Source organism: Xenopus tropicalis, chromosome 3 (assembly GCF_000004195.4).
Source record: "Xenopus tropicalis strain Nigerian chromosome 3, UCB_Xtro_10.0, whole genome shotgun sequence".
NCBI classification, from domain to species: domain Eukaryota; kingdom Metazoa; phylum Chordata; class Amphibia; order Anura; family Pipidae; genus Xenopus; species Xenopus tropicalis.
Window position 1 is genome coordinate 10,125,949 of NC_030679.2, and position 19,041 is coordinate 10,144,989.

Consider the following 19,041-nt stretch of genomic DNA (forward strand, 5'->3'; position numbering starts at 1 on the left):
ATATGAACAATAGGTGTAACTATATCCCAAAATTCCCTTGGGGTTCACGAATGCCCCCGGATCATGCCCAGCTCATCAGCTTTTATTTATTAGGAGCAATCCTGCTTCTGTTATTATTAACATGTGTAGGTAAGGCTGAAGGAGCACTAGAAGACATGATGTACCGGTTTCATAGATTAACTTGGGACTGAAGAAGAAACATGGCACTTTAAGCCTAGGGGGAATGTGTTGGAAAGTGTGGGAAGTTGAACCTAGAACATTTGCAAGGGTGCAGATCCAGAAGAGTTCCCTAACATACATAAGCAAAGACAAGGGTGGCATGTATTTTACAAAGGCCCACCACTACATCTGGCTTATGGTCCTGTAGGGCAGTTAGCCAGATAGAGAAAGGGCCAGGGAGGTTTGTGCACTTTGAATCAATCAATAATCCAAAACAAACCTCAGAGTCATTGATTAGTTGTGTATCTCTTTTTGCCCCATTGATTTGGATGTGATCCCACTAGAGTTTAATTTGATTTGTCAAATCAACTGTTGGAAGACCTGCACAAATTATGGTTGGACGATATTACAGAATGCAAAATCATTAGTGGTCCTTATATAGCAGTGATCCCCAACCAGTGGCTCGGGGGCAACATGTTGCTCCCCAACCCCTTGGATGTTGCTCTCAGTGCCCCCAAACCAGGGAGTTATTTTTGAATTCCTGACTTGGGGGCAAGTTTTGGTTGAATAAAAACAAGATTTCCTACCAAATAAAGCCCCCTGTAAGCTGATAGGGTGCATAGAGGCTGCCTAATAGCCAATCACAGCCCTTATTTGGCTCCTCCATGAACGTTTATGGTGCTTGTGTTGCTCTCCAAGTCTTTTTACATTTGACTGAGGCTCACGAGTAAAAAAGGTTGGGGACCCCTGTTCTATAGCAATGGTATAATCCAACATTTACTCTGAACCGGCCCCCCCATATACTGATTTGAATGCTGCTTATGGTTTGGGAGTCTATGAACCGCCACCTAGAATTGTTACTAGAATTTAAAGTGCCAAAAATGGGAGCAATGCTCTATTTCTTTGCATTCGGCCTAGAAGATTGGCAGCAGGTCTCTGAGCTCCATTTTGGAGGCTACCCCAATAAATACAGGGTTTCTGTGTTCGGCAGCAATGTATTCATGAGGGGCGGGCAGGGGGAGGCACACTGGTGGTGGGGGCAAGTCTGAAGTGCTCTGTGTATGAGAGCTAAGGGGTACCTCTTGCACTTTTGGCCAGGGTCCTTGTAAATTACCCCCTATTACTATTCTTGCCTTTGAAACATAAATCTATTTTTTTTGGATAACTGCATAATATTAAATATCTCCCTGCCATACATCTTGCTTCCCCCCTACATGAACACACAGTACAATGGAACTGGGACCGACAAGACACACACACATGAATGCAGCCAATGGAAGAACAGCAGCAAAGACACAAGCAGATGTGTAATTATGGCCTTTTATTATTTGCACATTGATACATATATATATAAAGAAACACATTTATAAAATATATATATATAGGTGTATATTCCCCGACACAGCTATATATAGATACACATCTATATATATAGATATATATATATCACAGGGACACAAATACTTATTGATTGGTACATATGTTCATTTTAATACTATGGAAATATGGAAAAGCGCAACACGGCTGCATGCATACAGAGTAACATATATACACACAATCACGTATGTTCACTGACAAATGTGCAGCAATGTAGGCGTGCCATGCTAGCGAATGCCATATAGAACAATAAAGAGAATGGACAATTGCTGCCTGCTCTGAGAATAACACTGTAGGGTGTTAGAATTAGGCATTATGGGTAAATAAATGGGCAAAAGGAGAAATAGACCCTGTAATTGCTGGGGGCCTAATATTATAGAGGGCCCACCAGAGGGGGGGGGGGGGCTTAAATAATCATGGGGTCCAGTGACTATATCCTTGATATATATATTATATATTTATATATATATATATATATATATAAGTCTGGGGTACAGAAGAGGTTTTTTGAAGAGGTTTTTTGCTTGTGTAGGTGGGTAAGTGAATTAATAACAGTAGAGAGTTATTCATAGGAGATAGGGCAAAAGGTTCATTACTAGCAAGAGAAAGGACAAAATCAGAGGGTGGAGTCCACGTGGCTTGAAACTTAAAATGTTGAGGCCCAATGAGGGGGCACACTTAGACCCACAACATTCAAAGCATCAAGCCACTTAGCTCATATCAGGAGTACAGACATAGGCATGCTGTATTCTATCAGCCATTCACTCATAGGTCCAAAAATATAGTTCCAAAAATATCAATCAATTTGACCTTCGATGACTGAGCTTCCATGACTATAAATAAGACGTTAAATGAGGCATTAGCAAAACTGCATTGGAAACCCTTCCTCCCCCCAGATTATCCTTGCTGCACCCATAGGTTTCAGTAGGGTGTTTGATTCTGGGAGTAATGTCCAACCCAAAGGTAGGGTTGAGTGCGGTATTGGGGAGCGATAAATGACAGCAAAGAAGGATATGTAAAACTACTGTACATATGATGGATGAGAAAAGGGTGGGTGTAGAGTTTGAGACTAACCTGTGCTGGAAGAGTAATACTGGAGGGACAAGGAGAGTATGAGACTGCTGGAGGGGTAAAATACTGGAGGGACATGGAGAGTATGAGACTGCTGGAGGGGTAAAATACTGGAGGGACAAGGAGAGTATGAGACTGCTGGAGGGGTAAAATACTGGAGGGACATGGAGAGTATGAGACTGCTGGAGGGGTAAAATACTGGAGGGACAAGGAGAGTATGAGACTGCTGGAGGGGTAAAATACAGGTGGGACATGGAGAGTATGAGACTGCTGGAGGGGTAAAATACTGGAGGGACAAGGAGAGTATGAGACTGCTGGAAGAGTAATACTGGAGGGACAAGGAGAGTATGAGACTGCTGGAGGGGTAAAATACAGGAGGGACATGGAGAGTATGAGACTGCTGGAGGGGTAAAATACTGGAGGGACATGGAGAGTATGAGACTGCTGGAGGGGTAAAATACTGGAGGGACAAGGAGAGTATGAGACTGCTGGAGGGGTAAAATACAGGTGGGACATGGAGAGTATGAGACTGCTGGAGGGGTAAAATACTGGAGGGACAAGGAGAGTATGAGACTGCTGGAAGAGTAATACTGGAGGGACAAGGAGAGTATGAGACTGCTGGAGGGGTAAAATACAGGAGGGACATGGAGAGTATGAGACTGCTGGAGGGGTAAAATACTGGAGGGACAAGGAGAGTATGAGACTGCTGGAGGGGTAAAATACTGGAGGGACATGGAGAGTATGAGACTGCTGGAGGGGTAAAATACTGGAGGGACAAGGAGAGTATGAGACTGCTGGAGGGGTAAAATACTGGAGGGACAAGGAGAGTATGAGAATGCTGGAGGGGTAAAATACAGGATGGACATGGAGAGTATGAGACTGCTGGAGGGGTAAAATACTGGAGGGACAATGAGAGTATGAGACTGCTGGAGGGGTAAAATACTGGAGGGACATCGAGAGTATGAGACTGCTGGAAGAGTAATACTGGAGGGACAATGAGAGTATGAGACTGCTGGAGGGGTAAAATACAGGAGGGACATGGAGAGTATGAGACTGCTGGAGGGGTAAAATACTGGAGGGACAAGGAGAGTATGAGACTGCTGGAGGGGTAAAATACTGGAGGGACATGGAGAGTATGAGACTGCTGGAGGGGTAAAATACTGGAGGGACATGGAGAGTATGAGACTGCTGGAGGGGTAAAATACTGGAGGGACATGGAGAGTATGAGACTGCTGGAGGGGTAAAATACTGGAGGGACATGGAGAGTATGAGACTGCTGGAGGGGTAAAATACTGGAGGGACATGGAGAGTATGAGACTGCTGGAGGGGTAAAATACTGGAGGGACAAGGAGAGTATGAGACTGCTGGAGGGGTAAAATACAGGAGGGACATGGAGAGTATGAGACTGCTGGAAGAGTAATACTGGAGGGACAAGGAGAGTATGAGGGGGTGGAGAGTATGAGACTGCTGGAGGGGTAAAATACTGGAGGGACAAGGAGAGTATGAGACTGCTGGAGGGGTAAAATACTGGAGGGACAAGGAGAGTATGAGACTGATAATAGAGGAGTGGGATGTGGGTGGAAATTATTGGAGAAAAGTAAAGGGTACTATAGAGTTATCTGTGCTAGAAGAGTTTGGGGTGAAACATTGAGAGGAGTAGATAGTATAAGAGTCCCCCTTCCCCAGTCTCTCCCAGAATAGATTAAAGAATTAGGGGAGAAAGATGGGTAAAAAATTGGACTGGGGTGGGGGTAAATTACAAAACAAGATGCCTTTGGGTATCACTGCCATTCATTTGTTTATTTCCCACTTTAAACTCATGCACGATCCATAGAGAGATTAATGAGACCCATTGCGAGTCTTGATATCCCTATGGGCCCACGGCCTGCGGGCTGAATCGGTTAAATGAAAAGGCTTAATCCAGACCCTGAGTCTAAACAGTCACCTGAGAGAGTCAGGCATTGGGCACACACCCAGCCAGTCACAGCTGCCGTCTCCTCTGCATGCTGCCATTTTGCTCTGCGTGGTGCTTAAAGGCACAGGCCAGTGTTATTGCCATGGTATTAGAATGCTCTGCACAGTATTAGAATACTCTGCACAGTATTTTAATGCTCTGCGGGGTAACATGTTGCTCTGCAATGCACTGCAAGCTGCTCTGCCAATGAGGTGAAGGTGCAAGCTCTGCAGCCCAGCGCAGAGGGTCCTGTTCCAGGGAGGGGGGTTGCTGTGTGAGCAGACGCCTTGACTCGATGCTCCGCTCACACACACCTTGGGGGGGTTCTGCTGACATGACTCTTCCCTGCTGGGCGTGGGGATCCATTCTGGGACACATCAGTGCCTGGGCCTGTGCAATGACAAACAGCAGCGGGTTAGGGGAGAGAAGAGAACAAAAGTCAATATAAATTGCAGTTACTGCTGTTTGCCAGTCGCATCCTGAAGGCCTGGGACCATAAACGTAGGCTTGGTGGGGGGGGGGGGACAAGAGTGTTCTTCAATCTGCTCCAAAGCCTCCACCTAAATGTCACCCCCCCCATAAATTGCAGATGGTTCTGCCCACTTCTGAGAATGTCAACCCCTTTTGTCTAAAATGTCAGAGTATTGTGTGCAATGAAGCTTCTACACCGCTGAGCAGCTGGTTGGTAACCCAACATCCCGGATGACGAGTGAAGCAAAAAACACTGGAAAAAGCAATACTTAATCTGGCTTTGGTAATCAGTACTGGGGGGGGCAATACACAGGACAACATTAAATGGTAAGTGCCCCTGAAAAGGGCAATATATGCCTATATACACCTTGTTCAGAGCACAATAAATAGGATGGGTGCTTAATACTGCTTCTACCAATAATTGCTTATTTAAAAAATAATAAAAATAATTTAAAAGAAACATATTTTCCTCATTTTCTGTTTTTACACTTAGAGATACAAGACCCTTGTATAAACAAACCCCTCCCTTCTCCTGAATGTGTCAGGCTTTCGGATAAGGAGGAGCTCATGATACAGAGGGTTTATATTCAAATGGGTAATTTGATGAACTCCTTTCTCCTCCTTCCTCAGTTGCTCATAAGAACCAGGATGTTGGCTTTGAGCAGTCAGTAGATGTTATCGATAATCTTTTCTAGATACTAATAGTAATAGGTTTCTTTATACACCCCGTTTTCATTGTGTCTGTAATTAAAGCCTATCTAGCAAGCTGTACAGGCTCCTCTTTCTGTCACTCCATCACCCACTTTGATTGTGTCCTGCCAAGCTCCTGCCTTCCCTCTTAGATCTCCTCAGGCTGTCTCATTGTACCAAGTGCATGCTGTCTCTGCCTGATTTATATTGAACTTGCCTTCTAATTGATTTATAGTGGCCTTGTGGCTTATATTTCTCCTTAGCCTGAATTATGTATTCCAGGGGGCATCTAGTGGACTAAGGGTGGGCAGTGGGTGTTTTGATCAGTTAATGCCTCCTACTTACAGTAGATGGCAAGGCCCACTACCAGGCAGCAAGCTAATCTCCCAGTGCCCCTAGATAGAAGGCTTCTGTTAACTAAGTTATATAAGGCCCCATTATGTCTAAATACCATTCATCGTCAGAGCAGGCCCCACCCCCTTTCAAGCTTTAGCTGAGTCTAGGATAAAGGAGAAGGAAACGTAAAAACTAAGTAAGCTTCATCAGAAAGGTCTATGTAAATACCTCTATCAAAAGAAACACAGGATTTGTTGTCTCTTTTTGGGAACATGTTCTTCAGTATCAGACTTCCTCTCTTTTAGGGCTCCTTCAGGTTTAGGGCCAGAGTCTGCTCAGTTCTCTCCTCTCTCCCTCCCTTCTCCTGCTCCAACTCCCATAAGAATGCATAAGAACTCCCCCCCCCCCCCTCCTTTAGGAATGTGTGACCTGAGCTTCCAAAGGCTATAACTGCAGCAGGAAGCTACCAAGACCAAGCTAAAATGGCAGCTGCTATCAGAGGGAGCTTCTAGGGCTGTTACTCACTTATGGTTTATCTGCAGAATAAATATAGGGTTCTAGGTGGCACTAATGTGGCAAATCTATTGGCAGTAAAATGGCAAAATGACTTTCCTTCTCCTTTCAGATAACCACGGAATACCTGCAAGAAGTCAAGATTTCAGAATAAAAGCCATGATCTTCGGACCATAAGGCATGGTCCCTCCTTGGTCTGAACCCACCAGAACCCTCAGAACCTATAAGGGGTCATTTATTAAAGCATTATTCACAATTCTAACCTTCTCTTATCATAGTACTACCTCTTCCCTACTCTCTTCTCTCATTCCTTTTTCTTATTTTCCTCCATTCTTTGTAATCTTTCTCTCTTTCTTCTGTCCTATTCCAATTTTTCATCTCTTTCAAGGAGACAACCATTGATTTTCTTATTTTCCTTTTGCTTCAGATGATTTTTGGCTCAATCACACAGGTTAATTACACAATGATAACGACAATAGAGAAGTCAGTTTTTATCTTTTTTATCCCCACCCCCCCAATCATACCTGCAGAATGTACCATGAGTGCTTTGGGAATAGGTAGAGATGAAAAGGTTGTACTGAACTACAACACCCATAATACCCTGACTATTTGGACAAGTCAATTCACATGTATTTTTTAAAGGAGATGATTGGACTACAGCCCCCACAGTAATATTACACAATGATGGTTGGCTGCCGTGCATCATACAGGCTGTACTACATTCAAGATGTCCTGCAGTGGCTATGGGCTTCACGTACAGTAGCCAAAGCTCCATATATATAAGTTCACATCTAGGGCTGTTTTGCAGGGTACAAATAGGAGAAATTGTCCAGGGCCCACTGTTTTTGGAGCACTATCAGACTAGGGAAATATGCTGTGTTTCAGAGAATGTTTTTTTCCCTTATATATGTGATTCTTAGACTTTTTTTTAGGTTCGGCTCTATTTTTGGCCTTATTAGCTCTTGACAATGTTGCACTTTCATACTGGTCGTCCTCTTACAGTTCTAGGTCAGCATAATGGTTCTAACCCAATGTTTATCCCTGAATAGATTTTAGACTTGGTTTTCAAGAGCGTAAATAGACACTGGCAGCAAATATTAAGCGCACTGTCCTTTAGTCTGAGCTTCTAGGAGAGTAATAATCTTCACTTCAGATTTCACTTAAGGTGCAATTCAGCCTTGGCAAAGTATATGACAAAAATAGTCCCTCATACCTGGTGTATTACACACACACTGGAAAGGTTTTTAAACACAGGCTAGGGAGTTTTATCACAAAGACTGAGAGACAAACCCAAACTGATCTGTTAAATGATGATGAAGACATTTACAGGGAAAGGAGTGTATGTTCTATATCAGGGGTCCCCACCCTTTCTTACTTTTGAGCCACAGTCAAATGTAAAAAGACTTGGGGAGCAACACAAGCACCATAAAAGTTCATGGAGGAGCCAAATAAGGGCTGTGATTGGCTATTAGGCAGCCTCTATGCACCCTATCAGCTTACAGGGGGCTTTATTTGGTAGGAAATCTTGTTTTTATTCAACCAAAACTTGCCCCCAAGTCAGGAATTCAAAAATAACTCCCTGGTTTGGGGGCACTGAGAGCAACATCCAAGGGGCTGGGGAGCAACACAAGCACCATAAACGTTCATGGAGGAGCCAAATAAGGGCTGTGATTGGCTATTAGGCAGCCTCTATGCACCCTATCAGCTTACAGGGGCTTTATTTGGTAGGAAATCTTGTTTTTATTCAACCAAAACTTGCCCCCAAGTCAGGAATTCAAAAATAACTCCCTGGTTTGGGGGCACTGAGAGCAACACCCAAGGGGTTGGGGAGCAACATGTTGCCCCGGAGCCACTGGTTGGGGATCACTGGTCAGGTAGAAACTACCAATGCAACATAACTACCAATGCACAAGTGGATTTGTACAGAATTCAGCAGACCATGGCGTAAACATCAGTCTGGAAATGAGAGAGTAATACTATTGATATGGGTTGCTGATCTTATTATTGCTGCCAGTAATGAAACACTACTCAGCGATGTTAAAGCAACGCTCCCTACAAGGTTCAACATGGAAGATCTTGGGAAGCTCGAGTATTTTCTAGGTGTAAATTTTGAACAAACTGGTGAAATTATAAAGATGAATGAATCAAAAGAAATAAATATCAAAGATACACCGAGATTGACTCCTTGCGGAGTTTCATGACAAAAGTGATCCCACTGCAAAGTCCATATTGTGTTGCCAAAAGCTCATTAACGGTACTTTTCTATAATTACCGCCTGGCCCAAGTAGGGGTTAATTTTCGCACAGACTAATGCGATATTTAGCGCGTCTAAGTGTTTGTGAATCATGCGTTAGTGTTATTTCTGCGCGTAAATTAACACATGCGATACGCGACTTAACGCACGCGGTAATACTGCAGCGAACTGCGCGTCAATTTTAACGCAAAAAAAGCGTGCAATAAAAATGAACGCACTTTAGTGAATCAGCCCTATATAGTGATGCTAAACGACAATACTTCTCTTATTTAATCTCCACTCTGTTCTCTAAACCACAGCGATTGTTTCCATATTTAACTCCCTACGGTGCCCCCCTCTGCACCCCCACCTGTTACTGTAACTGCCCAAGACCGCGCTCATTTCTTTAAGGACAAAAGTGACCTTATTAGACAGAACATACCATTTCATCTCAACAGGGTCGGACTGGGGGTTCAGGGCCCACTGGGGCTGCCAAAGGAGGGGCCCCACACCCCCAAAGGGACCCCTGCCGTGGTGCACCCTCCCCTGAGCGCCCATACTTAGGGGGCCTGTGACCCCGTAATTTAATGCGTCGGGCCGGAGCGGTTGGGCAGGGGAGGCAGGTAAGAGGCAGGTAAGGGTCGGGTCTGGGCCGCCGGGGCCCACCGGGACTTTTCACATCACTCACATCCACTTTACTCTTTCTCCCCTGCAACATTAGATGGAGTTTCCAAACTTCTCTCCTGCTCAAACCCCACAACCTGCTCCCTCGCCCCAAAACCATCTCCCTTCCTTCACCCAATCTCTGCCACACTCAGCCCGGCGCTTACCCACCTATTAACCTCTCATTTGAACTATCTTCCTGTGAGGCCGAAATATATAACACTGGCTGCTACCACACAGGAGAGTTGGTACCTTGTGCAGTTACTCAAAGAAATGGAGAGTCAATTGAGCCAGTAAGAAATTTTGAAGATAATCATGGTGCAATAGCGCTGGCAAAGAATCCACTTTGCCGTCAAAGGCAGCGCCAGTTTGTGCCGCCCTAGGCCCGGGCCTTTGTGGCCTCGCCACAAATCCGGGCCTGGTCAAAGGTGCAAACATGTTAATGTAGAAGTGTTAATAAAGTTGAGACTTCTTGAAGGAGGAGAAGCATGGTGTCTGTGTGCAGTTTCTCCTCTGTCTGAAAGAAACTTGAATGCTCATATATCACATACCGCTTATCGTATCTTTTAATCAGAATGGCAACACTAAACCACTGGGAGAGTAAAGGTGGCCATACATGTTAAGATCCGCTCGCTTGGCGAGGTCAATCTTCTCCCGATATCCCCACTTACGGAGTCATTTGGCCCCAGGGCCAATCGAATTAGAAGGCTGGTAATAGGCACAGTCAGTTCGGAGACCACATCAACGAGCCGATGTGGTCCCTGATCCGAATACATTTTTTAACCTGCCCGATCGAGATCTCGCCTGATGTCGGTTGGACAGGCCCGTCGTTTGTGCCCCTACACGGGCCAATAAGCTGCCGAATCGGTCTACGGGGCCCATATCAGCAGCTACAATCGGCCCGTGTATGGCCACCAGGGCCGCCATCAGAAATCACGGGGCCCCTCACAAAAAAAATTTCTGGGCCCCCCTCCCACAAATACAAAGGACTCACAGATATGAGACATTGGTAGGCAGCAGGGCCCCCCCTAGTACATTGGTAGCCAGCAGGGCCCCCCCAGTACATTGGTAGCCAGCAGGGCCCCCCCAGTACATTGGTAGCCAGCAGTGCCCTCCCTAGTACATTGGTAGCCAGCAGTGCCCCCCCTACTAGTACATTGGTAGCCAGCAGGGCCCCCCCTAGTACATTGGTAGCCAGCAGGGCCCCCCCTAGTACATTGGTAGCCAGCAGGGCCCCCCCTAGTACATTGGTAGCCAGCAGTGCCCCCCCTAGTACATTGGTAGCCAGCAGGGCCCCCCCCTAGTACATTGGTAGCCAGCAGGCCACCCCTAATACATTGGTAGCCAGCAGTGCCCCCCCTAATACATTGGTAGCCAGCAGGGGCCCCCCTAGTACATTGGTAGCCAGCAGGGCCCCCCCCTAGTACATTGGTAGCCAGCAGGCCACCCCTAGTACATTGGTAGCCAGCAGTGCCCCCCCTAGTACATTGGTAGCCAGCAGGGCCCCCCCTAGTACATTAGTAGCCAGCAAACCCCCCTAGTACATTGGTAGCCAGCAAACCCCCCTAGTACATTGGTAGCCAGCAAACCCCCCTAGTACATTGGTAGCCAGCAAACCCCCCTAGTACATTGGTAGCCAGTTCAATAGGATCAATAGGATCGCCCGCTGACCACCAATGACAGGGCCCGGAACAGATTAAAGGGGGCCCGAGCTAAGAAAACTGTAGCAGCGCCGGGCCCCCTTTTAAAGTTAAAATCGCCCAGGCCCGGGACGGCTGTACCCCCTGTGCCCCCCTGATGGCCACCTTAACAACCACTTATCGCAAATATCACTATAACATATCTTATTTGAGTACATTTGTGCACACAGGAGATTCATTCTCTTTATTATTCCAGTCATATGTCTTCACTGTAGTTGGAAGCAGGGAGATCATGCTTGCAGATAGTGTCCAGGCATTATAAACCCAATGACCCCGACTATAATTGCCACCAATGCTAATGGCCTGTCTGTGTCAAACTGCAGTGACTGATCACTCAGCCTATCACAGTCATGATGAACAGAAGGAGGCACTGCTGTTCCAAAGTCATTATATTAGTATTATATTAGCAGTGTAATTGCACAAGAGCTCAAAAGAATGTTCTAAGCAATTTCCTGCAAGTTGAAATTCTGGGAAATATCACTGCATTGTGGATAAAAAAAACCATGGCGGAGTGCCTGCCATACAGTAGCCATGAACAGATACAGTAGATATCGAACAGTCCCATAATGAATTGCTTTATTAAATTATAGAGTTTAACTTGCTCCATCATGTTTATATTGTTACATTTACACGTACATAAAAGCTGATGCTGAAAAAAGCCCACTTCCATCAAGTTCAACCTTTTCCTGAACATTCATCATGAAAAGCCCCATCAATGGCTGCTGTGTTAATTTGCCCCAGAAGGGGCGGGTTGAATCCTTACTCTTAGGGGCACATTTACAAAAGCACGAACGCTCCGAGCGTATTTTCACCGATTTGTTCAGGCGTCCGCACAACTTTTTCGTACGCCGCACGACTTTTTCGGACGTTTGCACGAAAAAACCGGAAAGGTTTTACCGCTGTTTCCAATTGTCCGGTACGAAAATTTCGTGACTTTCGGACCGCCAATACGATATTATCGTGACTAATACGATTTTTTCGTAAGTATTTTCGTGATATTTGCGATCTTCAGAAATTTTCGTTTCCAATCCGATTTTTTTCCCATTCGTGATTCGGATTCGTGGATTAGTAAATGTGCCCCTTAGGGTGAAGACACACAGGGCTACTAGTAGCAGCTACTTGTCGTGGCTACTAAAACAGACAATGCTGATCATTTACTGATAATTGTCTCTACGTGTGTTTTAGCAGAGGCAATTCACAGTATTGTCTATGGCAGGGGATTTTTAACCATAAAAAAGTAGCTGCTACAAGTAGCTCCGTGTGTCTTCACCCTTAAACAGCAATTAGCAGAGTTTCTGGATGACCTATGCACTAAAGGAACTCACCCGACCTCCCTTGGAGCTGTCTAAAAAATATCTCTTTCCCAAGATGGAAACAACTTTCCTCTATTATTAAAGAAGAATAAAGCCTCCTATACAAGGCAGTATTTCTGGAGAGCCCAACTTCAGCACTAATCTGCCCCATTCTTACTTGTTGAGAAAGGCTGGGCCAGAAAGTTCTGGTGCCCCAGAGACGATGTCCACTAGTCTACCTTCCCACCCTCTATTTGCCACCAATTCCACCCCCTAGTATCTGACCTGCTCGCCACCAAAGCCCCTCTCTTCACCCCTAAGCTTGCAGATCCAGGTCTACTCCCAGTTGTGCAGCACTGATTCTGGCTGGAGTCGGTGAAGGCAGTAGCAGCAAGAGCCTAAAGGTCCCCATACACGGGCCGAATGTAGCTGATGATATGGGTCCCTTAGACCGAATTAGCCTAAATTCACCCAATATCGGCCACCCGTAGGTGGGGATATCGGGAGAAGATCTGCTCACTTGGTGACCTTAACGTGTATGGCCACCTTAAGGCCTTAGCTCCCCCACATTTGTGCCCTAGGTACTTGCCCCTGTTGCCTACTCTAAGTTCTGGCCCGGGGACACCATCTCGTTCCACTAAATCTTCTCCAAATCCAAACTTGGCATCAACCATGCATGCCCAGGGTAGGGGGCAAACTACTGGGATTTGGTGGAAAAGGCTCTCCAGAAATACTACCTTTTATGTGAGCCTTTTGTTGTTCGTATCATTGGGAAGATCTACTTGTGAAAAGGGCATCAGAGATGTATTGTATGGCCCCCTTATATAGTTATACATAGTTATCATATCCCTACGTTCTCCAACGTAACCAATCCCAACCAGGCCAACTGAGACTCTCTCTATTCTTCCCATTCCATAAGATCCTCTATTCTCATTCTGTATTTTTCCAGATCTCCGGGTCTGCTGAGTTCCCAGAATATGTTCATTAGGACTAATTAATAGAGCAATTTATTATTAGGGGTGTGTTTATAAATATGAGAAGAATGGAAACCACATAAATAGCCTTGCAATGTTCATTTGAATTCCTATTATGAGATGTCCTATTGATCTCTAGCTATGAAGCCACCAATATGGCGCTTGTCCCTGTATATACAGTGTTTCCATGGTTCCCCCCTCCATCTGCATCACTGCTCCCTTTATCTTCTTTTGATGGCAGATGTTATAGAAATGCATGAGAAGATGCAGGAATTTCTCATTAGCCACTGACGTGTAAGGGCCAACAGGGGTGGAAATGAAACTGCTAATTAATGGTTAAGACAATAGAGAAGGCGTATAGCTTATCGCCGTGACCCTATCACAAGGGGCTGTGGGTGGAATAATGCTAATAAAAGGACTAATAACTTATACAGTAACAACTGTTAGATAGTCTTTCTCATTTGATTAGTGGTTGACAAACTTTTTAGGTTTAAACCCCACTTGAAGGTCCAAGCTTGGACCAGGGCCCTCCTTGAAGGTGAAGGAAAGGTAAAAACTAAGTAAGCTTTATCAGAAAGGTCTATGTAAATACAGCCATAAGCACTCACAGAAACGCTGCACTGAGTCCTCTGTCAAAAGATTTGTTGTGTCTGTTTTTCTCTGCCAGAGACACACAGCTCTCTGCTCTCTCCCCTCTCCTACTCCCCCCTCCCTCAAGAATGCTTAGAACTCCCTCCCCCCCCTTAGGAATGTGGATCTGAGCCAATCAGCAGGAAGCTTCCTCATAGTCTTACACACTGAGCATGTACAGGGGTCTTGGTGCCGGAGCGAGGCATTATGGGAACTTTCTTTACACAGCTCAGCGTTTTTTTCCCTATGAGGCTTCTGATCATCTGAACGGGAGAAATATGGGGAGACTTAAGGGCACTATTGAGAGAACTGAAGGTATGCCTGCAGCTTGGGATTAACTCTTTATTAGCCTTTCCTTCTCCTTTGAGGGTCCAACCTTCGGCCTTATGATAAGATATAGTGTATTCAGGCATAGTTTTAAAATATCTTAATAGCCATTACATAATCAGTCAATATCTCACCCCAACCGACCTTCAAGCCAGGCTTTTAGGTGAATCTAGGAGACCCAATGGCCATTCTTGACAATTCTCCCCCTAACTGGCTTCATACCTGAACCCAAACCCCAGGGGTTCCAGCCACCGGCCTCAACCTGCCAGCGTAAGAAGGGCAATTAATCATTCTCCCAAATACTCACCCTAACTGGCCTTCAGGCTAAGCCTTTTCTACCCCTGCTCCAAGCCCTCGCCAGCAGGCCCAGCTCAGAGTTTAGGAACCTTGTCTTTGATTATGGCATCACTATTCCTACTGGAGCCCCTGAATCTCTCCTATAGGGCATTTTCATTATTTATACCAGAATTCAATGATTTTATAAATACCAGGTTTATTATTTTGAAAATTTAGGTAAAACCAATCCCAAAAAAGATGATTGCGGAGGCGATTAATTAAAGAAGCCCAAAGAAGATGGATAATCTTATGACAACAGTATCTAGCAGGATCTGGAACTCACCTCGGTGGAGAAGGTTTCTGCTCGGCATCGGCAACAGGACAGCAGAACTGATGCAACACCGTCTCGTTTCTGTTGAGAGAAGAAAGGCAGCATTCTTAGACGTATCTTTAAAGGCCAAGCATACCCTAATTTTTACTTCCCATATGGGATGTCCCATTTGCTTTATTTCTTCAATGATTCGGTGAAGCTATTACTGCCTCATCCTGTGGTTTCAGCCTTGTCTAAGCAGCTACAAGCTGGCCACAAGCTCCTTACCATTTGCCCCCTGGCTTCCAATGTATTCATTGGTCAAGAAGAAGTGGTCTGCCTTAGGCGGTTATCCCAAAGGGTCTATAGATGGCACTATGGGCAACTCTCCGGGTTTTCTTCTTCCCCAGAGACAGCATAGGTTTTGCTATGACCACAATTACAAGTATGGCGTGCTAGAACAGATTTAATGTCAATGTCATTGAACTTGCAGGGAGTTCAAAAAGCCCATGCATTGCATGGGAACTCTGGAATTACCAGCAGCCTGGACATGGCAGTACTTCCAGGGGTTGGGTAGCCATAGCACCCTAGGCACCAGAACTAAACGCACCCTCTCCTTACAGAAGTGACATCATTTATTGGTAAACACCGCACTCTGCACCCTCACCGCCCCCAGCTCAGCAGCCAAAATTTGCCCAGGTATCATCTGGCTGCAGCTGGGGGAGAGGGTTTATTTTTTATATTTTTTTTAAAATGTTATCAAATATATATAGGCGGTCGCAGGGGGGCCCAGATCGTGGGGTTTGCTTCCTCTATAGCTTTATCAAATCCCCCTCCCCACCATTCTCCTAGCTGAGATCAAGTGGGCAGAGAGGGGGGCATGAGGGAGGGGAGGGTGGGAAGTTGTTATGTTGGGTGCCAGGCCCCTCGAGGTTATTTTTGCCGGGGGTCCGGTGTGGAACATCACTGCCCTACCTTGTGGGTCATTTGAAAGGCAGGGTAAGGGAAAGGGGGTAGTAGGGTAGGATGGTGTCAGTATGTATAACTTTATTTCTAAAGTGCCACAAGGGTACGCAGCGCTGTACAATCTTACAATATACACAATTACACACAGGGAGGACAAGTGTTATAATAAATAAATACAATAAATATATATAAATGCACAGGGAGTAAGTGCCATGTGGTATGAGACACAGTAGGAAGGAGGTCCCTGCCCCGTAGAGCTTACAATCTAAGTGGGTGGGTAACATACAGGCACAAATTGGAAGGTAAGAGTGCACTAGGTATGGTCCCTGCCCCGTAGAGCTTACAATCTAAGTGGGTGGGTAACATACAGGCACAAACTGGAAGGTAAGAGTGCACTAGGTATGGTCCCTGCCCCGTAGAGCTTACAATCTAAGTGGTTGGGTAACATACAGGCACAAACTGGAAGGTAAGAGTGCACTAGGGATGGTCCCTGCCCCGTAGAGCTTACAATCTAAGTGGTTGGGTAACATACAGGCACAAATTGGAAGGTAAGAGTGCACTAGGTATGGTCCCTGCCCCGTAGAGCTTACAATCTAAGTGGTTGGGTAACATACAGGCACAAATTGGAAGGTAAGAGTGCACTAGGGATGGTCCCTGCCCCGTAGAGCTTACAATCTAAGTGGTTGGGTAACATACAGGCACAAACTGGAAGGTAAGAGTGCACTAGGTATGGTCCCTGCCCCGTAGAGCTTACAATCTAAGTGGTTGGGTAACATACAGGCACAAACTGGAAGGTAAGAGTGCACTAGGTATGGTCCCTGCCCCGTAGAGCTTACAATCTAAGTGGTTGGGTAACATACAGGCACAAACTGGAAGGTAAGAGTGCACCAGGTATGGTCCCTGCCCCGTAGAGCTTACAATCTAAGTGGTTGGGTAACATACAGGCACAAATTGGAAGGTAAGAGGGCACTAGGTATGGTCCTTGCCCCTTAGAGCTTACAATCTAAGTGGTTGGGTAACATACAGGCACAAACTGGAAGGTAAGAGTGCACTAGGTATGGTCCCTGCCCCGTAGAGCTTACAATCTAAGTGGTTGGGTAACATACAGGCACAAATTGGAAGGTAAGAGTGCACTAGGGATGGTCCCTGCCCCGTAGAGCTTACAATCTAAGTGGTTGGGTAACATACAGGCACAAATTGGAAGGTAAGAGTGCACTAGGTATGGTCCCTGCCCCGTAGAGCTTACAATCTAAGTGATTGGGTAACATACAGGCACAAACTGGAAGGTAAGAGTGCACTAGGTATGGTCACTGCCCCGTAGAGCTTACAGTCTGAGTGGTTGGGTAACATACAGGCACAAATTGGAAGGTAAGAGTGCACCAGGTATGAGCATTTGCCCTTAAGCGCAGGACTAGGCAAAATAACACATTCTGCCAGTGTTATACCAACCCAACTTCAGTTGCAGGGACTTAAACAGAAGATAAAGAGTCACAGATTAGAATCTTTTCTGGACCAGGTCCTGACACTAATTAAGCAGAGATATCCGCCAACCCAACAGGAACATAAATAACATTGGCACTGAGCATGAGGTTTCCGGGCCAGGCTGGTAATGGTACCAGTACACTCCGCTATACAGCAGGCCCAACTCCATGAGTGCAGATAGGCAGGCATTGCTCTAACCCTTCCTAATAAAATCACCAGAGGTGACAATAGATAGGGACAATAGAGCAAACCCTAGAGACAGAGGCAATAAAGGCCCTTTATAAAGGGCAAATAAATCCTCTTTCTGTCCCAGTGATTCTAATAAATAAATGACACTTCTCTGCTCACTTATTAAGGTCATGACATCTCTAGGAGAGTGAAATAGGTCAGCCAGGGAATTCTGGGAAATGGCCGAGGGCAGCTAATTAGAAACCCCCACACTGACCGATAGGGCCCAGAGCTTTATGGTCTCTGGACACACACAGGGCTCATTTATAGGCACTGGGAAATTTGCACCTGGGCAGTAACCCATAGCAACCAGTTATTAGCCTGTTTCAGCCATCTTATTAGTTGCCATGGGTTACTGCCCAGGTGCAGATTTCCCAGTGTTTATAGATGACCCAGTCTTCTCTGTGCAGTGGGAGCCACTCAGAGGCAACTATACATGTTGTCACCATTAGGTGCCACTGATTTGAGATTTCTTGAGAATAGGCCTGTATTTGGCCAAAGAAGCCGGTACAGGTATGAGAACCCTTATCCAGAAACTTGTTATCCAGAAAGCTCCGAATTACGGAAAGGCCGTCTCCCATAGACTCCATTTTAATGAAATATTTCAGATTTTTAAAAATGATTCCCTTTTCTCTGTAATAATAAAACAGTACCTGTACTTGATCCCAACTAAGATATAATTACCCCTTATTGGGGCAGAACAGCCCTATTGGGTTTATTTAATGGTTAAATGATTCCCTTTTCTCTGTAATAATAAAACAGTACCTGTACTTGATCCCAACTAAGATATAATTACCCCTTATTGGGGGCAGAACAGCCCTATTGGGTTTATTTCATGGTTAAATGATTCCCTTTTCTCTGTAATAATAAAACAGTACCTGTACTTGATCCCAACTAAGATATAATTACCCCTTATTGGGGGCAGAATTGCCCTATTGGGTTTATTTCATGGTTAAATGATTCCCTTTTCTCTGTAATAATAAAACAGTACCTGTACTTGATCCCAACTAAGATATAATTACCCCTTATTGGGGGCAGAACAGCCCTATTGGGTTTATTTAATGGTTAAATGATTCCCTTTTCTCTGTAATAATAAAACAGTACCTGTACTTGATCCCAACTAAGATATAATTACCCCTTATTGGGGCAGAACAGCCCTATTGGGTTTATTTAATGGTTAAATGATTCCCTTTTCTCTGTAATAATAAAACAGTACCTGTACTTGATCCCAACTAAGATATAATTACCCCTTATTGGGGGCAGAACAGCCCTATTGGGTTTATTTCATGGTTAAATGATTCCCTTTTCTCTGTAATAATAAAACAGTACCTGTACTTGATCCCAACTAAGATATAATTACCCCTTATTGGGGCAGAACAGCCCTATTGG

General features: G+C 45.2%; 1 protein-coding gene across 8 annotated transcripts in view; it reads right to left on the reverse strand.

The window, feature by feature from the left end:
* iqsec3 (IQ motif and Sec7 domain 3) overlaps positions 1 to 19,041 on the reverse strand; it is a 74,498-nt gene that overhangs the window by 29,274 nt on the left and 26,183 nt on the right. For 7 of the 8 annotated variants that reach the window (XM_031898647.1, XM_004912477.4, XM_004912476.4 and 4 more), the window contains exon 2: positions 15,010 to 15,078. In XM_031898647.1, the coding sequence (XP_031754507.1) occupies positions 15,010 to 15,078 (69 nt within the window). Of the gene's footprint in view, positions 1 to 4,875; positions 4,952 to 15,009; positions 15,079 to 19,041 lie in introns of all 8 variants that reach the window. The other variant, XM_031898646.1, reaches the window with a different exon arrangement.